Source organism: Callorhinus ursinus, unplaced genomic scaffold (assembly GCF_003265705.2).
Source record: "Callorhinus ursinus isolate GAN/ISIS: 27379988/994484 unplaced genomic scaffold, GSC_fseal_2.0 scaffold1, whole genome shotgun sequence".
In the NCBI taxonomy this organism is placed as follows: domain Eukaryota; kingdom Metazoa; phylum Chordata; class Mammalia; order Carnivora; family Otariidae; genus Callorhinus; species Callorhinus ursinus.
The window spans coordinates 74,299,419-74,321,420 of NW_027397063.1; the positions used below are offsets into that span (position 1 = coordinate 74,299,419).

The window sequence follows — 22,002 nt, forward strand, 5'->3', positions numbered from 1 at the left end:
AAATAAATGGATCAATTTCTGGTTAAAAATGGTAGGTTGAACAAATACAATTATCTCTGTTCCTCTTGAGACTTTACTAAAATAAGAGTAAAGGAATAAAAAAAGAACAAAAATAATGGTAGATGAGAACATGAAAAGGGAGATATGACAAGTTTGGAAGATGGAAAGGAGATGAATGAGTAGCAAGTGACTTAACAAAACTTAGAATATGAAACCTAAGCAATGGGGGAAACCCTTTCCCAAAAACTTGCAGGAAGTAGATGTACCAGCTACTACTGAATGTGAAAGCATAGGATGAGGCTGAAAATGAAGGTACCAGGAACAGTCTGAAACCTGAAATCCCCTCATAACTTGCAAACCTGAGACTGCCCTTCATCTATCTGAGTAATAGTTGGAAGGTTTATTCTTTAAGAAGGGACTGAACCAAAGGGAATCTGAGCCCCATGGAAAGCTGAAAACAGGTGAGACAGCTGAAAACAGAAGTGTTGACAGTACGCTAAAAACAGGGAGACTTCTACTGGATGGCTCTAACAATCACAAGCAGCAGAGATACTAACTGTAGTCATTCTTTCTGGGGAAACTGAGGAAAGACCAATACTGACACTAGGGAATATGTCAAAAAAACAACTGGATGGCAAGGCTTTTCTAGAGAAAATTTTTAAGCTTGTAAGGAAAACCAAAGATTAGCATTCATTTGAGGATCACCCCTTAAAAGAAAGGTAGAGTCTAAAACAAATTACAGTCAGTTCTGCTATAACACTGTCTTGAAAACATGAATCTATAACAATGTAACTCATATATGAGAAAACAATTTAAGCATAATGTGGGCTTTGCATTTGGTTATGCACAATTTCCTCTGTGAGAAATCCCAGCAAACTACACACAAGGAACACATGAAATGTACACGTCTCAAACAGCTACCAGCCACCTCAGGTCACCATAGGTGTTAAAAGCCACAGCCATCCACTTCTATTTTCAGATAACCTTCCTTTCAATACTTCACAATGACACACAGGTTGCAACACTTCTCTGATGGTCACTTCCACAATTAACCTTCTGGTCTTTTTCAAGACAAAATGCCACATATATTATAGTATTTATGTATTTCTTTTTTTTTTAAGATTGATTTATTTGAGAGAGGGTGAGCGCATGCAGGTGCGCACGTGAATGGGGAGGGTGGGGCAGAGAGAGGGAAAGACAGAATCCTCAAGCAGACTCACCACCAGTGTGGAGCCCCATGTGGGGGCTGATCCCAGGACCCTGAGATCATTACCTGAACAGAAATCAAGAGTCGGAAAACCAACTGACCGAGCCACCCAGGTACCCCAGTATTTATGTAATTCTTAACAATTTATTTTAAAGGTGTTACTAACGAAATTTTTGTTGCACTCCTAATCCCATTAGCCCTGTGGCTTTTACTTTCTTTACATAGAAGAGTAATTTTTAGGATTGCTTTTTCACATTATAGCAGAACTAACTGTATTGAAAAAGGAACTACGAGCAAACAGAAAATGCAGGGAACAGAAGACTTTAAATAACCATCATTAATATCCTCAGAGAACTAAAAGAATAGATAATATTCAAGAAAAGGAGTAAGATGCAATTAAAAGAAGACTATTCAGATATAATGGAATATTAGAAACTAAAAATAGGGGTGCCTGGGTGGCTCAGTTGGTTAAGCAGCTGCCTTCAGCTCAGGTCATGATCCTGGAGTCCCGGGATCAAGCCCCACATTGGGCTCCCTGCTCAGCTTCTCCCTCTGACCCTCCCCCCTCTTGTGCTCTCTCTCTCTCACTTTCTCTCTCTCAAGTAAATGAATAAAATCTTAAAAAAAAAGAAATTAAAAGTATTATAACAGAAATAAAAGAAACCAAAAGTTAGGTAGAAAGATAAAGTTGACAAATTCTCCCAGAATTATAAACAAGTAAATGAAAATTGAAAGTCAAAGAATCAGAGAATCAAGATAAATGGTCTGAGATATCCAAATACTAACTTAAAAAAAAAGACATGTTATCAAAGAAATAATATAAGAAAAATTCCTAGAATCGAAGTACACGTTTTTAGACTGAAATCGCTCAGAGCTCATTGTCCAATGAAAGGAAAAAAAAAACCTCACACCTAGGTATATCATCATGAAATTTCAGAATTATCACATAAAGTAAAGATCTTAAACACTTCCAGAGATAAAATAATAGACCGCACATAAAGAACTGGGAATCAGAATGGCACTGGATTTCTCAACAGCAACACTGGAAGCTAGAAAAAAATGGAGAAATGCTCTTAAAACTAATTTCCAACCTGGGATGCATTATACAGCTAAATTATTAATCAAGTACAAAAAAGGAATAAAGAAAAAAAACGGGAATAAAGATATTTTCAGCCATGCAAAGCCTCAAAATATTTTCCTCTCATGCATCCTTTTCCAGGAAGTTATTAGAAGATGTGTTCTACCAAAATAAGAGAATAAGCCCTAGGTGGGCTGACACAGGATCCAGGAGATCCAAAACAGGAGAGAGGCAAAGGAATTTCTAGGGTGATAGTAAAGGGAAGTCCTTGGGTGACAGCCGAGAAGCAGGCCCAGACATAAGCCCATACTGAAGAAGACAGAAGTCTCCAAAAAAGCTGCCACCAAAAGAAGAGAAAGAGAGAAAGAGAAAGGAAATCCTAAATTACCTGATGTGTTTCAATATGTAGAGAGATGTTTCATATATTCATCAGAAACTTTGAGCAATTAAGCATGAAAAAACAGAGCAATTAATTCTAGGGAAAATTATAAAAAAGAAAATGTAATTATAGTATCATAGGGCACACTTAAAGAACTTGAAATTAGTAAGCAATACTAAAAGAGTCAAAATAATGTCAATAAATAAATATTTATTAAATCTCTAATTGTGATATAAAAATATTAGGGGGTTATGGGGAGGCAAAGTGAGTATATATCTGGGTATGTATATATATATAAAACAGTAGCATAAGATTATATCTTTATATCCCATAATAAATGTCTAAAATTTAAAAATCAAGAAAGAATACTATATAGTGCTAACCAATGGAAGAAACGATTTCAGGTTTAAAAATGGGAAACAAGGGCGCCTGGGTAGCTCAGTCAGTTAAGCGTCTGCCTTCGGCTCAGGTCACGATCTCAGGGTTCTGGGATCGAGCCCCATATCTGGCTCCTTCTCAGTGGGGAGCCTGCTTCTCCTCTCCCTCTCCCCTTCCCCCCTGCTCGTTCTCTCTCTCTCTCTCTCAAATAATCTTTTTTTTTTTTAAAAAAAAGGGAAACAAGAGTTAGGTGTGGAGGAAAGTAGGGCTATTTTTTGGTATAAGCTTCATAATGTTTTTCTTTGTACATAGACTGTTTCAAGAAAAATAACAAATTAGAAAAACACAATAAAAAGATCCTTTTACCTGTCCAAGCTCTTCATTCAGATCAGAAGTATTGACTTGAGCTTTCTGACCTGATTCTTCATGATAGAGATCAAGATCCCAGCCAATAAAAAATGACCCAAGAAATTTCTGCATTTCGACTGTCACATATAATGAAATTGGAATGATGAAATTGTAGAGTACCAAAAAAGCAAGGAAGTCTGAAATGAATCTCAGAATCTAGGGAGAAAAATGATTGTTTGATAAGAGAAAACATATGAGAATTTCCTTAGTAATACTGAAGAACATTATCAGAAAGTTTCAAGTCTAAACAGACCATCAACTATATTCTGAAGCAGAAGTCTCATGAATTGAAATTCATTTTTTGAACTGTTTCTTTAATACATTTCTTTTATTTTATTGTTCATTAGAATCTTGAACAAAGTAAAAGAAGAAAAGGTTAAATTTGAACTACTTGTTACTTTTCAGAAGCTACCAAAAAGCCTGGTGTGACTGAAACAACCTCAAGAAAAAAAAAATTATAATTGTAACCCCTGGAGTATACTTACCATTCCATTTCCACCCTTTGAAATCACAGGTAACTACAAATTTACTGCAACTTAAAAAAAATATTTCAAGAACTGCTAGACCAGAACTGCTGGCAATGAAAACACTTAGATTATATAGTAATAGCTTACTTCAATAGCATAGCAGTATCACACTTTAATGTATATTCTGTGAAAGGTAAAATACCTAATTATGAATAATAGGGAAAATATGTTCTGTGATCTGCTTTGTGGTTTCTTGAGATCTACATCTGTCTTCCAATACTTGTATTTTAATCTAATGTGCAATCTGGGGAATAATTATTTACCAAAATTGCAGGTTAAATTTTCCTGGTAGTCCATATTTATTCAGTTTAAAACTTAATATGACGTATTTTGTGTTATTACTTCATACCATCAATAGACTGACAGACTCCTTGAATTATTCTGACAGAACTGAAAATCAACTTACTTTTTTCATTCACTTTATAACATACAGTAAATGGAATAAAAAACTGAATTTGTAGTTTTGAAGGGGAATGCCATTATAGATGATTTAAATTTTTGTGATCTCTTGTAACTATTCAAGTCATGCCATATGGAATACAATTGCTTATGCCCTAAAATGCAAAAAGCATACCAGTATAAACATGCTGGTCACTCTTCACTTACAGTGTCTTTTTGTCACCCTTCAGTAGTAATGGTTTTAGATTATAGTGGTCACTCCTATCAGAAGTCACTATCGAATCAGTAACTGCCAAAGAATAAAGTTTCCTTTACAGCAGAGTCAAGAACACCATAAAATACCTTACTACTATTTCTTTGATGTTCTGTTTTTTGGTTATACCAAGGTTCATCCCATTTTTCTTCAGCTTGCCATGTATATTTCAAGATAGTACTGATGATGGCTTCAGAAATAAGGATTATTAGATAAATTATCAAAAATGTATTCATTGACCTGAAATAAGGAAAAAAAGAATATAAAACATGTCAATTATGTGTTACTATATTCATCTGCCTGGAAATTTTATACTGGTATTAAGAGATAAAAATATATAAGATATCATGGTAGCTATTTAAAGGAAACAGTCTTATCCAAATGGCCAACAGACACATAAAAAAGTGCTCAACATCGCTCGACATCAGGGAAATCCAAATCAAAACCTCAATGAGATACCACTTCACACCAGTCAGAATGGCTAAAATTAACAAGTCAGGAAACAACAAATGTTGGCAGGGATGCGGAGAAAGGGGAACCCTCCTACGCTGTTGGTGGGAATGCAAGCTGGTGCAGCCACTCTGGAAACAGTATGGAGGTTCCTCAAAAAGTTGAAAATAGAGCTACCATATGACCCAGCAACTGCACTACTGGGTATTTACCCCAAAGATACAAATGTAGTGATCCGAAGGGGTACGTGCATCCCGATGTTTATAGCAGCAATGTCCACAATAGCCAAACTATGGAAAGAGCCAAGATATCCATCAACAGATGAATGGATAAAGAAGATGTGGTATACATACACAATGGAATACTATGCAGCCATATAAAGGAATGAAATCTTGCCATTTGCAACGACGTGGATGGAACTGGACAGTATTATGCTGAGCGAAATAAGTCAATCAGAGAAAGACATGTATCATATGATCGCACTGATATGAGGAATTCTTAATCTCAGGAAACAAACTGAGGGTTGCTGGAGTGGTGGGGGTCGGAGGGATGGGTGGCTGGGTGATAGACATTGGGGAGGGTATGTGCTATGGTGAGCGCTGTGAATTGTGTAAGACTGTTGAATCACAGACCTGTACCTCTGAAACAAATAATACATTATATGTTAAAAAAAAGAAGAAGATAGTAGGAAAGGTAAAATGAAGGGGGGGAAATCGGAGGGGGAGATGAACCATGAGAGATGATGGACTCTGAAAAACAAACTGAGAGTTCTAGAGGGGAGGGGGGTGGGGGGATTGGTTAGCCTGGTGATGGGTATTAAAGAGGGCATGTACTGAATGGAGCACTGGGTGTTATACGCAAACAATTAATCATGGAACATTACAATAAAACTAATGATGTAATGTATGGTGATTAACATAATACAATTTAAAAAAAAATAAAGGAAACAGTCTTCGTATTTTAAGAAATGACCATTCAACAGAATCTATTTACCAGTGATAAAATAACCAATACATAGGATTATAAGCCTATTTGAATTAGTAGTATTACTGTTCAAAATGCTTCCAGTAAATGACAGCTTTGGCCAGTTATTCTTGCCATAATTATTCTAAAATTTTTTTACACTTTCAGGTAATTTTAAGTGTAAATATAACTAACATTTGTGTAGTATTAAGACTTTACAAAACTTTGTTACATCCACTAAGTTGTCTAATCTTTGTAAAACCTCTGTGAGATCACATCCTTTTTAATGATGAAGATCAAAGCCCAAAAATCATTCTATAAGTTTACCAAAATCACACAAGTCAGGAATTAACTTTAGAATCCCTGTTCTTTTCACCAGGCAAGCTTGGTATTATAGTATTTCGCTAGGCAAGGTGAACATTGCATCTCTGATTCTTTCATCAGCGTTTTGTAATTTTCAGCACACAGATCCTGTATGTATTTTGTTAGATGTACAATTAGGTATTTCCCTTTTTGAGAATGATTGCAAACGGTACTGTTTTTCTTTTTTTTAATGTTTTATTTATTGCAAATGGTATTGTTTTTAATCTCAGTTTCTGTCCTTGGTGTTTCTTTTCTTTTTCTTTTTCTTTTTTTAAAGATTTATTTATTTATTTTAGAGAGAGAGCAAGCAGGAGCAGCAGGAGGGGCAAAGGGAGAGAATCCTCAAGCAGACTCCTAGCTGACTGCAGAGACTGCCGTGGAGCTCGATCCCAGAACCCTGAGATCATGACCTGAGCTGAAATCAAGAGTCAGATGCTTAACCAACTGAGCCATCCAGACACCCCTGGTGTTTCTAATGTAAGTATTTAGTTCTGTGATAGTTAATCTTATGCGTCAAGGTAACTAGGTTAAGCAATGCCCAGACAGCTGGTAAAATATTATTTTTGGGTGTGTCTTTGAGGGTGTTTCTGAAAGAGAATAGTATTTGATTCAACAGACTTAGTAGAGAGACATGCCCTCACCAATGTAGGTGGGTATCATCACTGAGGACCCAAATGAAATAAAAAAGACCATTTTTTTCTCTTTTCTTGAGCTGGGACATCAGAGCTCCAGGTTTTTTCTCAGGCCTTTGGATGCTGACTGCATTATGACATCAGCTTTCCTGGTTCTCCAGCTTGCAGATGGCAGACTATGGGACTTTGTGGTCTCTACAACCACGTGAGCCAACTCCTATAATAAATCTCCTCTTATATATGCCCATATATATCCTACTGGTTCTGTTTCTCTGGAAAACCCTAACACAAGTGCTATAAATTTCCTTCTCAGCAGTGCTTTAGCTTCATCCTATAAAATTTGATACTGTATTTTCATTAACTTCCGGATATTTTAAAAAATGTTCTTTTGAGATTTCCTCTTTGACCCATTGATTATTTAGAATTAAGAGTTCCAGCTGCTCCATATCCTTGCCAATACTTGGAACTTTTAAGCTTTTTAATTTTTGCCATTCCATTGAGTATATATTGGTAGGCATCTCTTTGTAGTTTTAATTTGTATTTCTCTCATGACTAATGATGTTGTACACTTTTTTGTATGTCTATTTGCCATCTGGGTATTTTCTATGTGAAAATTTCTCTGCTCCAGTCTTATAGCCATTTTTTCATTGCATTTTTTTTTATTATAGACATATGAGCTCATTGTATATTCTGGATACAAGTTCTTTGTCAGATATATGTTTTATGAATATAGTCTCTCAGTTTGTGGCTTCCCTGTTCATTTCCTTAATTGTGAAGTGTGAGAAGTTTTTAATTTTGAGGAAGAACAGTTAACCAATTTTTTCTTTTGTGGTTATTGGTTTTGTGTCCTAGGAAATATTTACGTATCCCCAGGTTGTTAAGATTTCTTCCTAAGTTTTCTTCTAAAAGTTTTATAGTTTTAGCCTTTACACTTAGGTATATGACCCATCTTCAAAAAATTTTTAATGTATGATATGAGGTAGGAATTGAGGTTTATTATTTTCCCCCCCATGGATATCCAATTATTGTTACATCATTTATTGAAAAGATATTCATTTTCTTCATTGAATTTACTTAATGCTTTGGCTGAAAATCAATTGACCATATATAAATGGATCTATTTCTCAACTCCACTGAAACATCTTTTTTGCTAATACTGTACTACATTTACTGTACCGTTATATTGTCTTAAAGTCAGATAATATAACTTCTCCAGCTTTCTTAAGAGACTGTTTTCTTTATTCATTCTACATATGCATTTGGGCTATTACATTTCAATATGCACTTTATTTATTTATTTAAAGATTTTATTTATTTTAGAGAGAGGGAGAGAGACAGCACAAGTGGGAGAGGGAGAATCTCAAGCACATTCTGTGCCAACCATGGAGCCTGAGGCAGGACTTGATCCCACGACCCCGAGACCATGACCCAAGCAAAAATCAAGTCAGATGTCTAACTGACTAAGCTGCCCAGGCACCCTGGATATGTATTTTGGAATCATCTTGTCAATTACTACAAAAAAGCTTGCTGGGATTTTAATTAGTATTGAAAGAATCTTCACATCAACTACAGTTTAACAGTGCTGAGCCTGCCAATCTATTAATGTGATTTCTCCATTAAATAAACATCTCTCACCATGTTTTGTAGTTTTGACCTTGCTAAAACTCACTTATTAATCCTAATAGTTTTGTTGTTGAATGTGTACAACTGTCTACGTGAAAAATCATGTGTCCTCTGGTAAGGACAATTTTCCAGTACTTATGCCTTTTATTTCTTTGTCTTGTGGCACTGAAAAAGGCTTCTAGGATAATGTTTAAAAGAAGTGGTGAAAATGCATGCATGTTCTGGAGATGAGTCCTTACAAAATATGTGCTTTGTAAATATTTTTCCTAATCTGTGGCTTCTCTTTTCATTTTCTTTTTTTAGCAGTTCTTTTGGAAATGTAGAAGTTTTATTATTTTTTTAAACAGTGACATAGTGTTATATTAGCTTCAGGTGTGCTGAAGTTTTAATTTTGATGAAGTTTAGTTTATCAAGTTTTGGTTTTGTTTTTGATTCCTTATTTGTATGCTTCCTATCTAAGAAATCTTTCCTTAACCCAAGGTCACAAATATTTTCTCCCACATTTTATAGATTAAGTTTTTATGTTTAGGTCTTATATTCTGAGATAGTTTTTTGTTCGTTTTTAAAGATTTATTTATTTATTTGAGAGAGAATGAGAGAGAGAGAGAGAGAGAAGCAGTGGGGAGAGGGAGAGAGTCTCAAGGAGGCTCCGCACTCAGCATGCGGTGCTCCATCTCACATCTCTGGCATCATGACCTGAACTGAAACCAAGATGCAAACACTTAACTGAATGAGCCACCCAGGTGCCCCCGAGTTGGTTTTTTTATATGGTGGGAAGTAAGGGTTAAAGTTTGGTTTCTGGCATATGGACATCCAATTGTTCCAGCACTGTGTGTTGAAAAGACTATCCTTTGGTGTGGACCATTTTTTTTTTTTTAAATAAAATCTCTGATAGATAATAGGGCTATCTAGATTTTCTGTTTCATCCTGTATCAACTGTTGTAAGTTGTATTTTCAAAGAATTTATCCATTTCATCTAAGTTGAAAAACGTAGTTACATAAAGTTGCTCACAATATTTCTTTACCTGTGGATAAAGTGACCACAGTAGATAGGATCCATACTGATACCCTCTCTTTCATCCCTGATGTTGGTAATTTTGTAGTTTTCTCTCCTACCACTTCTTTTTCCCCTTAATCCCTTAATCTAGGTAGAGATTTACCAATTTTGTTAATATTTCCAAAGAACCAAGTTTTGGCTTTGTTAATTTTGTCTATTATTTGTTTTCTATTCTACTGGTTTCAGCTCACATCTTTAATATTTGTTCTCTCTTCTCTGATTGGGTCAAATCGCTCCTCTTTCTCTAGCTTCATAAGGCAGAAACTTAGATGACTGATTTGAAGCTTTTCTTCCATATATATATATATATATATATATATATATATATATTTATAGCTAAAATTTCTCTCCAACTTAGGCTTTGCCTTGAGTCCACAAATTTTGATTTGTTGGATTTAAATTACCACTCTATTTTTTCTCAAATTTTAGAGATTTTCAATTATTATTTTTTCAAATAGTTTTATTCTGCCCCTTTTACTCTCTCCTCTTTTGGACTCAATTAGATAGATAGCTTAGTATTGTCTCACATGGCTCTGAAACTCTGTTCATTTTTCTTCAATCATTTTTCTCCCTGGTCTGCAGAATGAATAATTTCTATTGCTTTTTTAAATTCACCGACAATTTCTTCTGCCTTCTTCTATCTGATGTTGGGCCCACCTAATGGCACTTACATTTCAGCAATTATATTTTCAGTGCAAGAATAGCCACTGAATTTTTTTTTATAGTTCCATTTCTTCCCCCAAGTTTTTTATTTAAATTCTAGTTAGTTAACATACAGTGCAACACTAGCTTCAGGAGTAGAATTTAGTGATTCATCACCCACATACAACACCCAGTGCTCACCACAAGTGCCCTTCTTAATTGCCATCACCTATTTAACCCATCCCCTGCCCACCTCCCCTCTGGTAACCATCAGTTTGTTCTCTATACTTAAGAGTCTGTTTCTTGCTTTGCCTCTTGCCCACCCCCCCCCCCCCCCCCCCCGTGTTCATTTGTTTTATTTCTTAAATTCCACATATGAATGAAATCATATGGTATTTATCTTTCTCTTACTTCGCTTAGCATATTACTCTCTAGCTCCATCCCCATTGTTGCAAATGGCAAGATTTCATTCTTTTTTATGGCTGAGTAATATTCAATTGTGTATATATACCACTTCTTCTTTATCCATCCATCAGTTGATGGACATTTGGGCTCTTCCCATAATCTGGCCTATTGTTGATAATGCTACTATAAACATCAAGGTGTATGTATCCCTTCAAATCAGTAATTTTGTATCCTTTGGGTAAATACCTAGTAGTGCAATTGCTGGATCATAGGGCAGTTCTATTTTTAACTTTTTGAGGAAACTCCATACTGTTTTCTGTAGTTTCCATTTCTTTGCTGATATTTTACATGTTTATTCACATCTTCCTTTAGTCCCTTGAAAATACTTACAATATCTGCTCTATAGACCTTACCTGCCAACTGCAAGATATAGAACATTATGGTGACGGTTTCTATCAAATGCTTTTTCTCTTAAATAAAAGTCACATTTTCTTTACAGGTCTACTTATTTTTGATTACATTATTGGATTTTATAAATAATTGGTTGTACAGATTCTGTACTCTTTTATGTTCCTCAGAAGAGTGCTGATTTTCATTTTCGCAGAAGTTAACTTGGCTAGGCTCAAATATCAAAGTCTATCTCCACTGCAACAGGCAACAGCAAAATTCTCTGTTCTGTTCTTTCAGCTTCCTGATACTGTTTTTCTGTCAAGCCCACTGGGGTCTCCTATGCACATGTATAGTTCTAACAGTCAGCCAAAGATTTGGGTATAATTTATGTGCAGGTTTTGGAGTTCATTCCCTTCTGTGGCTCCCTCCCTTACCTGGTTTTCCTCTGTCTAGCTGTTCTTCCAGCTTTAAACCTCCTCTAGCGCTTAAATCTTGTAAAGATCAGGCTCTCTGATGCCCTATGCAGCACATGAATTGGGGAATGCCTTCAGGCAAAAATCTGCACTCTTAAATCTTTCCCCTTGCTTCTGCCACCTTTCAGGAGTAGACTCTGCCATTTTCTGTCTCTTTTGTGTCACTCTCTTGTATTTTCAAATACGTGTTTATGTAAAAAAAATTTTGTCCAGATTTTATAATTGCTATCTGCAGGAGGGTTAGTCTTACCAAGTGATTCTGATATTATCCAGTAGTATTTATTTGAAAGCCATAATGTAACACCTACTATAGGCCAAACATTGTGCAAAATGCTACATGTATACATCTCTATTCTCAAGGATACCATCTTTTGTTTGATATATATTTTTATAAATCTAGTATTTTAAACATATATGAATAATACATATTCATGTGTAAGTAAATGAAAATAGTTTTCTTACTTTTCTACTGCAGATCGTTTCTGTGACTTGCTCTTGTAATTTAATGCCATCTTAGTTTCCATTCCAGTGTAGATAGCAACTCCTGCAAAACAAAACAGTTCTTTAAAATAATCCACTGGCATATTCCAAAAGAGAGGTTTACTCACTAGCATGAAAGGAAATGTATTATTTGATTATTGTTACAATTTGCCTTTAAATCTTTTTGGAGTTTTTAAAAGGCTTTCCAAGTCCAATTTTGGGGAACTCCAGTCACTCAACCTGCTGGATGGGAAAGGCATGAGGGTTCTGTTTCTGAGTTATTATTAATATATCTGAATGAAAGAGATATTATTAGAGTTGAAACTGATGGAGGAAAAGGATTTGGAAAGGTAAAGATAGCAGGGAAGGCTATTATAAATAGAGTAAACACTGTTAACAAAGACAGAAATGGAAAAGCACCTTGAAAAATGGAATGCAGTCAGAATTTGAAAGGCCCTGAATGCCAGAAACTGGGGTCAAGACATCATTTTCTACCACTGGAGAGATAATATGGAAATCTGTCAGAGTAAATGAAGTAAACAAAAGGAAAACACTATTTTAAAAATGTGTGCCTATATGAATGACTGAGATAAGAATGACAGTAACAACGGTCTAAATTGGGGAGTGAATGAAATTAGTTAAGACCAGCTTTATAAAAAACTTTGGAGTTAGACCTTAGTTTGAGTGCTACCTCTGCCACTTATTAGTTCTGGGTCCTTGGGCAAGTTATTTAATCTAAGTCTCAATTTCCCCATCTTTAAATAGGAAAAAAATCCCTCAGAATTGTTGTGAGATTTGTATGACAAAATAGCAAAATGCCTAGAAACAGAGAGATCAGTAAGTATTCACACCCATCTTTAAAGAGTGAAGTCTGAGAAGCAGTGTAGGATTCATCATGTTCTCTTTCTAAAGATTTGTCCTAGAATTTTCACCAGTATTCTTTAGAGGCAGGGATTATAACTCAGATTGGACAAAGCGCACTGAAATTACAGAAATGGGAGCAATCAGCCAGAATGATATGCAACAGACAGGTGGGGCTGAGGTGACAACAGCAGAACCCAGCTAAAGGCATTCAAATATATATTTTATTTTAAGAATGTGAAAGGTGTTCCTGCTAGAGAGATGTATTAAAATACAGCATTGCATGAGAGGGTCTAAAAGCCCTGGAGATGTTCTCTGGCCTTGGCCATCAGAACATGATGATGGTTTTTGTTTTTTTTTTTTTAACTATAATATACATTACTTAGTTTATCATTTTATTCATCTTAAAGTGTACAATTTGGTGGCCCTTAGTACAATCTCAATGTTGTACAACCCTCACTAACTTGACATTTTTATCACCCTCAAAGAAAAGCCTGTTCCCATTAAGCAATCATTTCTCATTCCCCTCCACTCCCCAGCCCTTGGGAACCACAAGTCTACTTTCTGTCTCTATAAACTTGCCTATTCTGGGTATTCCAAGTAAATGGAATCATACAATATGTAGCTTTTTGTGTCTGGCTTCTTTTACTCAGCATGTTTTCAATGTTTATCCATGTTATAGCATGCATTAGTACTTCATTTTTTATGGGTGAGTAATATTTCATTATACAGGCATCTTAAACTTTGTTTATCCATTCATTAGTTGATGGATATTTGGGCAGTTTCTACCCTTTGGCTATTGAAGAGTGCTGCTGTGAACATCCTGTATAAGTCTTTGAACACTTACTTTCAATTCTTTTGGTTATATATCTAGGAGTAGAACTGCTGGATCATACAATATGTAGAATTGCTGGGTCATACGACAATTCTAGGTTTAACTTACTGAGGAACTGCCACACTATTGTTCATAGCGGCTGTGACATTTTATACTCCCACAGCACTGTATGAGGATTCCAAATTCTCTACAACCTCACCAACACTTGCTGTTTTCTGCTTTTTAAAGGATATACATATCTTTATCAGAGAGCCTCATACCGAGAAATAAAATATAGCACAGTTAATAGGAAAGAAGAGAATGAAGAAGAGAACCTTGAAAGCTGTAAACATTCAGTGAATAACAGGCTGGGCAGTATATGAAAGCCATTCCTAAAATGGGAGGAGCTAGCTGACAGCTAAAGGTTATCAGGACTTCCCAATTTGCCTAGAGTTGACTCAGAACATGTGAATTAATTTAGATCTCCAACACTAGAACACTATTTATTCATCCTTTTGATCCAGTCAGTATACATTCCAATAATACCTGCCATTAAATACCACCATTAAAATCAGAATTATCTTCTTAGCAGTGCTTCAGAAGTATCCACAAAAGAGCAAGGTTCTACTCTATTATTAAAAAATAGGGATTAACAACAAAAAAATACAATACAAAATTTTATTAACACAGTCTTTGCAAGAAAATTATTACAGACATTTGACTAAGTAAATTATCCAATCAAAAGACCACAAATGCTATGCTTTAAAAAATACTTTATATAGGGGCACCCGGGTGGCTCAGTCAGTTGAGTGTCCAACTTTTGTTTTCAGCTCAGGTCATGATTTCAGTGTTGTGAGATTGAGCCTGGTGTCAGGCTCTGTGTTGGACATGGAGCCTGCTTAAGATTCTCTCTCCCTCGCCCTCTGCCCACCCACCCCCACTCGTGTGTGTTCTCTCTCTTTCAAAAAGAAATACTTTATATAAAGCATGAACATGAATCTATAATTAAAAATTTTCAATATAGAGTGCCTGGGTGGCTCAGTTGGTTAAGCATCTGCCTTTGGCTCAGGTCATGATCCCAGGGCCCTGGGATTGAGTCCCACATTGGGCTCCCTGCCCAGAGGGGAGTCTGCTTCTTCCTCTCCTCTGCTCCTCCCCCTGCAAGTGCTCACTCTCTCTCTCTCAAATAAATAAAATCTTAAAAAAAATTTTTTTTCAATATATACAAACCAAAAATTTCTTTTGTGTTTTTTAACCTGGCTCCACGAAGCAAGAGACTCTCCGGCCCCAGAGGTCTAGGGAGGAAAAAAAAAAAAAGCATTGAATATACTAAAAATTAAATTAAATTCTAAAATGGCATCTACAGCAGAAAGTCCCTAAGCTACAGTTACAACACTGCTTCCATACAAAACCAAAATCTTGGTTACTATAAAGCTATTTAGGTCAATTATGATGTTAGTGACCATAACAACAATTATCTGCTTTAGCATTTCAGGCACTTTAAGATCAGTGGCTCAGAAATAAGCCTACACCTATAAATAAACTTACAAAGCCATCAGTTTCAAGATTTTTAAACATAAAACACAACAAAAGAATAACCAATGATTTAAAAATGTTTAACATAATGAAATTTAAAAATTTTGTGCAAAATTAAAGTTTTTAAATGGAAAACAAAGAATTAAAATGCAATGTAAACATGAATTATATAATGATTTGTATATAAATGCATCAATTCTTCATAATTAAAATTACACTGGATATTAAAACATAATGTTACTTTCTCTAGGCAAGATCGACACTACAACTTGAGTAGTTGCATTGCGTACTCCTTGGAGCACGGGTCTTCTTGCTGTTTGAATTTCTCTCCATAAAGGAGATATAAAACAAGAAGGAATAACTAGAAAGGCAACTGTATTTTCTTAGTGATAGCAAAATGATAAGACTGTTATGGATAAGTAAAAAAGCCTTAGTTTTATTGATATTCCTTATGTTTTTCTGAAACATGCACATACTAGTTACCCAAATCAAACAGAATCTGAACTAATTCTGAAGACATCTACAAATCCAAATGAACCAAGGAGGATCAGGTATTTGGGACATGGTTAACAAGTATGATTTTATTAGTCATATTTAGAGCACACTCCATGGATATTCCAAAATCAATTATTCAGGAAGCATAAAATAGCTTTTCCCTTGGTCTTGGTTCCAACAATGAACAGAAAAACTCTGAGCTCACGTTGATATATAAAATTGGGATATAATGATAGAAAGCTTTCAAATTAAAAGACAATTCATCAGTTCACTCAGGTTGCTTTAGCAAAAGAAAATGGGCTAACCTTTTTAACCATTTTAGGTGCTGGGTTAACATAACTGATCTTTTGCTTTACCAGCCACAATATCTTAATGAAATTCAGATTAGTATCCACATATATATTCCACTATGTCACTTTAGAAATCAAAATAAAACCTAGTCATAGTTATTCAGCAGGGGGTCCTACACTTACAAAGACTTTGTTAAGGAGTTTACTGCATGTGCTCCTATGTTAATGTTTATTAAAAATGTGAATTGGTGCTAAGTATCACGATATTTTTGGTGGCTGTTTTGAGAACTTCCTTTCAAAAATGCTCAACTCTTCATGTTAGTGACTTATTTCATGCAGCCTGTATTAACTGAACACAACTCCAGAAAAGTGGTGGAATGCTAATTGGACTACAAGTTCAAGGGCTGATTCCAAGATTTATTCTTGATTTGGCTTTGTGGTCATGAGTAACAATATAATCTCATCATATCAGCACATTTCTGAAATAACTCAAAGCTTTTCATGCAGGAGCCAGAAATTAACCTGAATATTGAGGGCAAACACACCAAAACAACCAACTAAACAAAAAAACCAATCAGAAGAGTAAAGAAGAGGTTCTAGATTGGCCACTAAATATGACATTTATACTGGTCACACATTATATAAAATGTTTTTTTGTATTCTAGACTTTAAGTGTGGTGGTTTAAGTGTGTAAGAACTTGAATAAGAATGGCTGTTTCCTTTTATGTTACTACCTAATACTACCAGAAAAAGAAATACAAGTACACAAATAATCTTACTAAACTATTTTGATATCATTTCATGGGATTTTTTTTGTCCTTACTCATTGCTGCTACAAATTATTAGAAGATGAAATGTTAAATGCTTTTAAATTAACCCTTTTTCATGATGTGCTGCTTACTTACCTAATCTCCCTTTAACTTGATTTTAGTCCCTCCCCAATACAATTCTCACATAATAGTATTTGGACAATGCAAATTATTCTTACCTTACAATTTCTTCCATTTGTTGAGTTATTATCATTCGTCCCATGAATCTATCAAAGAATTCACCATGTTACAAAAAAACCAATAATACTTAGGACGTCAATGGGTGAAAAATTTTTAATAGTTTTGGCATTATTCTTGTACATGAAACAAAACTAACCTTTTGTATTTGGAATGGTCCATTTTTTATGTTAGAAGTTACGTAAATACTTATCATTTATTAAGCTTTAAAAAACTGATATTCTTGCCATCTCCAATCCAGCTATGAATGAAGTAAAAAATAAAAAAAATGTTTTCAAAATGGCAATGAAGGGGTGCCTGGGTGGCTCTGATGGTGGAGCGTCTGCCTTCAGCTCAGGTCATGATCCCAGGGTCCTGGGATCCAGTCCCCCATCGGGCTCCTGGCTCAGCGGGGAGCCTGCTTCTCCCTCTCCCTCTGCTTCTCCCCCTGCTCATGCTCTCTCTCTCTCTTTGTATCTCTGTGTCTCGAATGAATAAATAAAAACACTTTAAAAAAACCCCCCAAAATGGCAATGAAAATGTCTTATTAGTTTAGTGATCTAATTTGTAATTTCTACACAAAGATGCATATATTATTTAGCCAACAATGAATGCTCACACACACCACAGTTTATTAAGTAAAGTCTCCTGACTAGAACCATTCATTCACTCACCAATTGATTCTAGGCATGCATTCATAAATATTCACTGAACGACGACCATGTGTGAGTTAAGTGGTGGGGATAGAGTAGTTAAGCAAAAACCTAGCAGTGAACTCCAGACCTTCTTTAACTATTGGTTGCCTGAAATCTAGAGTAAGTGGCCGGTTATCATAATGGATTTTCACGGCCTGGCCTTTCAGTTCCAACTTCCACAACCAGAACAGCTCCATAGCACAGGGTCAATTCAAGTGTACAATCACTTTCTACTATGGTGAGGTAAATTCTAAGTTGAAGCAAACTCTAGACAGAACTTTCATGTTAAATCATTTCCCTAAGCAAAGAAATAAGCATTCCTTCCAAATGTCCCTATTATCCGCCCTGTTTCCAGGTCACAGATGCTTATAGACTTCGGCTTCATTGTTTCTTGCTAATCTCCTACTTCTACTTCTTTCAGCTCCCTGTATCAGGGAGCAGCACTGAGGTTTTTTATTATCTCCACATAATGGAATTTTATGTAGTCCTGATTCCAGCCTCAACTTTGGATTTAGATTCAAAGAACCAATTCAGCTGCTGTTTCCCTGGGTATCTTTTGGAGATGATGTGTGATCAGTCTTTTGATTTCCCTGAGCTAAATTCCAAAAAGAGACCTATTTTCCTTCATTTCATCTGTCCTGTTATCCTTGATTCCAAGGTACTCCTATCTATTTATGCTGGTTCCATGCTGGATTAACTCATCTTGCACTTTCCCTAGCCATTTCTCCAAACCCACACTTTAATTTGATTCAAAATGGACATGGTTTCATTATTCTCTTTTCTGATTATAAAGACTACCTACACTGAAACACATACATTTTATAAAATGATTTAATTTAGATAGCTTAAAAAGACATCAAGAGGGAAATAAGAATCACTGGTAATCCCACTACTCAAATATAAACACTGTTAATATTTTGGAGTATCTTTTCCAGACTTTTTTTTTCATGCATATATCTTAAAAACAAAATGGAATCATGCCATAAATACTGTTGGTAACACTTTCCCTCACTTAACATGTCCTGTCAAAAACGTAAATCTACATCATTATTTTTAATGGCCACATACAGCACTGCATTTTGGGGATTACTGCATAATATAAATAATTCACTGCTGAGGGAAGTGTAGGGTTTTTCCACTTTATGGATAGTTTAAACAATGTAGCCTTGAACAACCTTGTGTATACATCTTTTCATATTTTCATTAAGATACATTCCTAGGAGAATTTCATTATTTCATTAGAAAAAATTCCTAGAAGTGCAGGTACTGAATCAGAGTTTAAAAAATTAAGAGTTGTAAAAATAGAAAGAACTAACGGAGCAAAGGAGCCCATCCCCCTCCCAACTCACCTCTGACAACCACCAGTTTGTTCTCTGGACCTAAGAATCTGGTTTTGTTTGTTTTGTTATATTCCACATATAAGTAAAATTATATGGTAGTTGTCTTTCTCCGGCTTATTTCATTTGGTATAATGCCTCTAGAGGTCCATCCATGTTGTTGCAAATGGAAAGATCTCATTCTTTTTTATGGCTGAGTGATATTCCACTGTATACATACACCACATCTTTATCTACTCATCTATCATTAGATACTTGGGTTGTTATATATGATATTTTATCTACTCATCTATCAATAGATCTTGGCTACTGTAAATAATGTTGTCATAAGCATAGGGGTGCATATATCTTTCAAATTAGTGTTTTCATTTTCTTTAAATACCCAGGAGTGAAATTACTGGATCATACAGTATTTCTATTTTTAATTTTTTGAGGAATTTCCATACTGTTTTCCACAGTGGTTGCACCAATTTACATTCCTATCAACAGTGCATGAGGGGGTTTCCCTTCTCTTTACATCCTTGCCAACACTTGTTATGTCTTGCCTTTTTGATACCAGCCATTCTGCCTGGTCTTGATCTGCATTTCACTCATGATTAGTGATGTTGAGTATTTTTTCATGTGCCTGTTGTCCATCTGCATGTCTTCTTTGGAAAAATGTCTACTCAGGTCCTCTACCCATTTTATTTTATTTTTTTTAAAGATTTATTTGAGAGAGAGAGTGCACTCAAGTGGAGGGAGCGGGAGGGAGAGAGAGAATCTCAGATGATAGCCACCCCCCTCCCACCCGCTGAGCATGGATGGGGCTCAATCCCACAACCCATGAGATCATGACCTGAGCTGAAATCAGGAGTCAGATGCCACCCAGGCACCCCTCTTTTACCTGTTTTTTAATTGAAAAAAAAAATTTCTTTTTTCGTGTTGAGATGAATTAAGTTTTTTATATATTTGGGTATTAACCACTTATCAGGTATATCATTTGCAAATATCTTCTCCCATTCACTAGGCTCCCTTTTTGTTTTGTTGATGGTTTCCTTTGTTGTGCAAAAGCTCTTTATTTTGGTGTAGTCCCAACAGTTTATTTTTACTTTTGTTTCCCTTGCCTGAGGAGACATATCTATAAATACGTTGATAGAGGTGATATCCACGAGATTACTGCTTATGTTTTCTTCTAGGAGTTTTATGGTCTCAGGTCTCACATTTAGGTCTTTAATCCATTTTTGTGTGGTGTAAAGAGTGGTCCCGTCCTAAACTTATACTTTGCTCATGGCAATAAAAATTAGTCCAATGTTTTTGTAAAGGCCATAGATTAATTTTAATCCAACAATTCTACTTTTGCAGCTCTGTCTTTTCTTAGGAAATAATCCACTACTATACCATACCTGTACAAGTCTGCTTCTGGTTGCTGACATTCTATCACAGCTATGAGTGTGTCCAAACTGGCAACTGTTTGTAATACTGCTGTTTCTGGAACTGCCACGTGTGTCTGGGAAAATTAAAAAAAAAAAAAAAGGATTACACTGCAGTTTCAAGAGCCAAATGGGACCTTAGATATCATCTATTTCAAATCTCTTTTCAGATAAAATCATAGTACACTGTACTTGAGATCACTTAGCTAGATAGCAGAGGAGAAAGATTACAAAATAACGAATAGCTAAGGGAGCTGCTATGATTACCTGTCTAGACAGACCATTTGCTTATAAAAAAAATTAAGTCTGTATTAACAGTCACTATTTGCTCAAAGTTTATTATAAAGCAATTTAATAGGAAAAAATACAAATTTTCACTTTCATCTTCTGAAAACTAAGAACAATTTAAAGGTGTCCCTTATCTAAAAAAGCACCAAAATATTAAAGGATAACATTTTTTCCTAAAAACACATTCCATTTTTCTTTAACTTGATTAAACCACATGAGGCTACCCTTGAAATACATATATAACATTATTTCTTTTAAAAGACTTATAATTTTTAAAAGCTTCAGTGATTTAAAAAATTTCTTCCTTAGCAAGTCAAACAAAGGAAAATATTACCATGACCCAAAAACATTTTGTTCACCCAGAGCAACACTCATACATATTCATGTACAAACATACATGTACAAACCTTCAGGTTAGTTTCTCCATCCAAACTAGCAGTTGTAACGTGACAAGAACCATCAAGTCGATCTGACGACAGAAGCACCAAATCTGCAGGGAAAATTTCATCTTTGGCTATTCGCACAATATCACCCACCTATAAGGAATTATGGGAGAAAAGTAAATATACAGATTTTATGAGGCAGAGACTTATTTTTATTGATTTCTAAACAGATGGCCTATCACAATATTTTAATGTAGAAAGTAGGCTTTTAACTAAAATATAATCAGATTAGAATTTGTGATACCAAAATATAATTGACTTCCATTATTTACTAAATGCATACCCGAATGTTTTTTGATCTAGTTTTTACAAGGCCACCACTTCGAACAACATAAACAGGAGCTCCATTTACTTCATTATCTGAGTTATGTCGTAACCAATCTTCATATCCCTGTAAATATCAAAAGAACAAAAAAATACCCTTTTTAATGTAACTAGAAGATACTTTTATTGCATGAGAAAAAGAAACATAAACACTTCCTCAAAACATTTATTTCATTTACCAGAGTTATATTAGGCTAGTTTGATGCACATAACTCATGGTATCTGACATTCATTCCTACTAGAAACACTCTTCTCTTGGTGTCCTTACACACATGTTCCTGGTTTTCATAGTACCTCTCTAGTTACTCCTCAATTTCCTTACAGGAGACTCCTTCCATGTCAGCTTTATGGGCCCCTTTTTCACCCTTCACTTTCTCACTACAAGATTTCTTCTATCCCCATGTCTTCAAAAAGTCC

The 22,002-nt window shown here is 35.3% G+C and overlaps 1 protein-coding gene across 2 annotated transcripts in view; it reads right to left on the reverse strand.

Moving 5' to 3' along the window:
- The window catches only part of ATP11B (ATPase phospholipid transporting 11B (putative)), a 124,950-nt gene that overhangs the window by 63,383 nt on the left and 39,565 nt on the right, over positions 1-22,002 (reverse strand). For both annotated transcript variants that reach the window (XM_025878088.2, XM_073896721.1), the window contains exons 5-12: positions 21,545-21,652; positions 21,226-21,354; positions 20,504-20,607; positions 17,092-17,139; positions 15,013-15,077; positions 12,090-12,171; positions 4,719-4,869; positions 3,409-3,606 (exon numbers count right to left, since the gene is read on the reverse strand). In XM_025878088.2, coding sequence (XP_025733873.1) covers positions 3,409-3,606; positions 4,719-4,869; positions 12,090-12,171; positions 15,013-15,077; positions 17,092-17,139; positions 20,504-20,607; positions 21,226-21,354; positions 21,545-21,652 — 885 coding nt within the window. The remainder of the gene's footprint in view (positions 1-3,408; positions 3,607-4,718; positions 4,870-12,089; positions 12,172-15,012; positions 15,078-17,091; positions 17,140-20,503; positions 20,608-21,225; positions 21,355-21,544; positions 21,653-22,002) is intronic.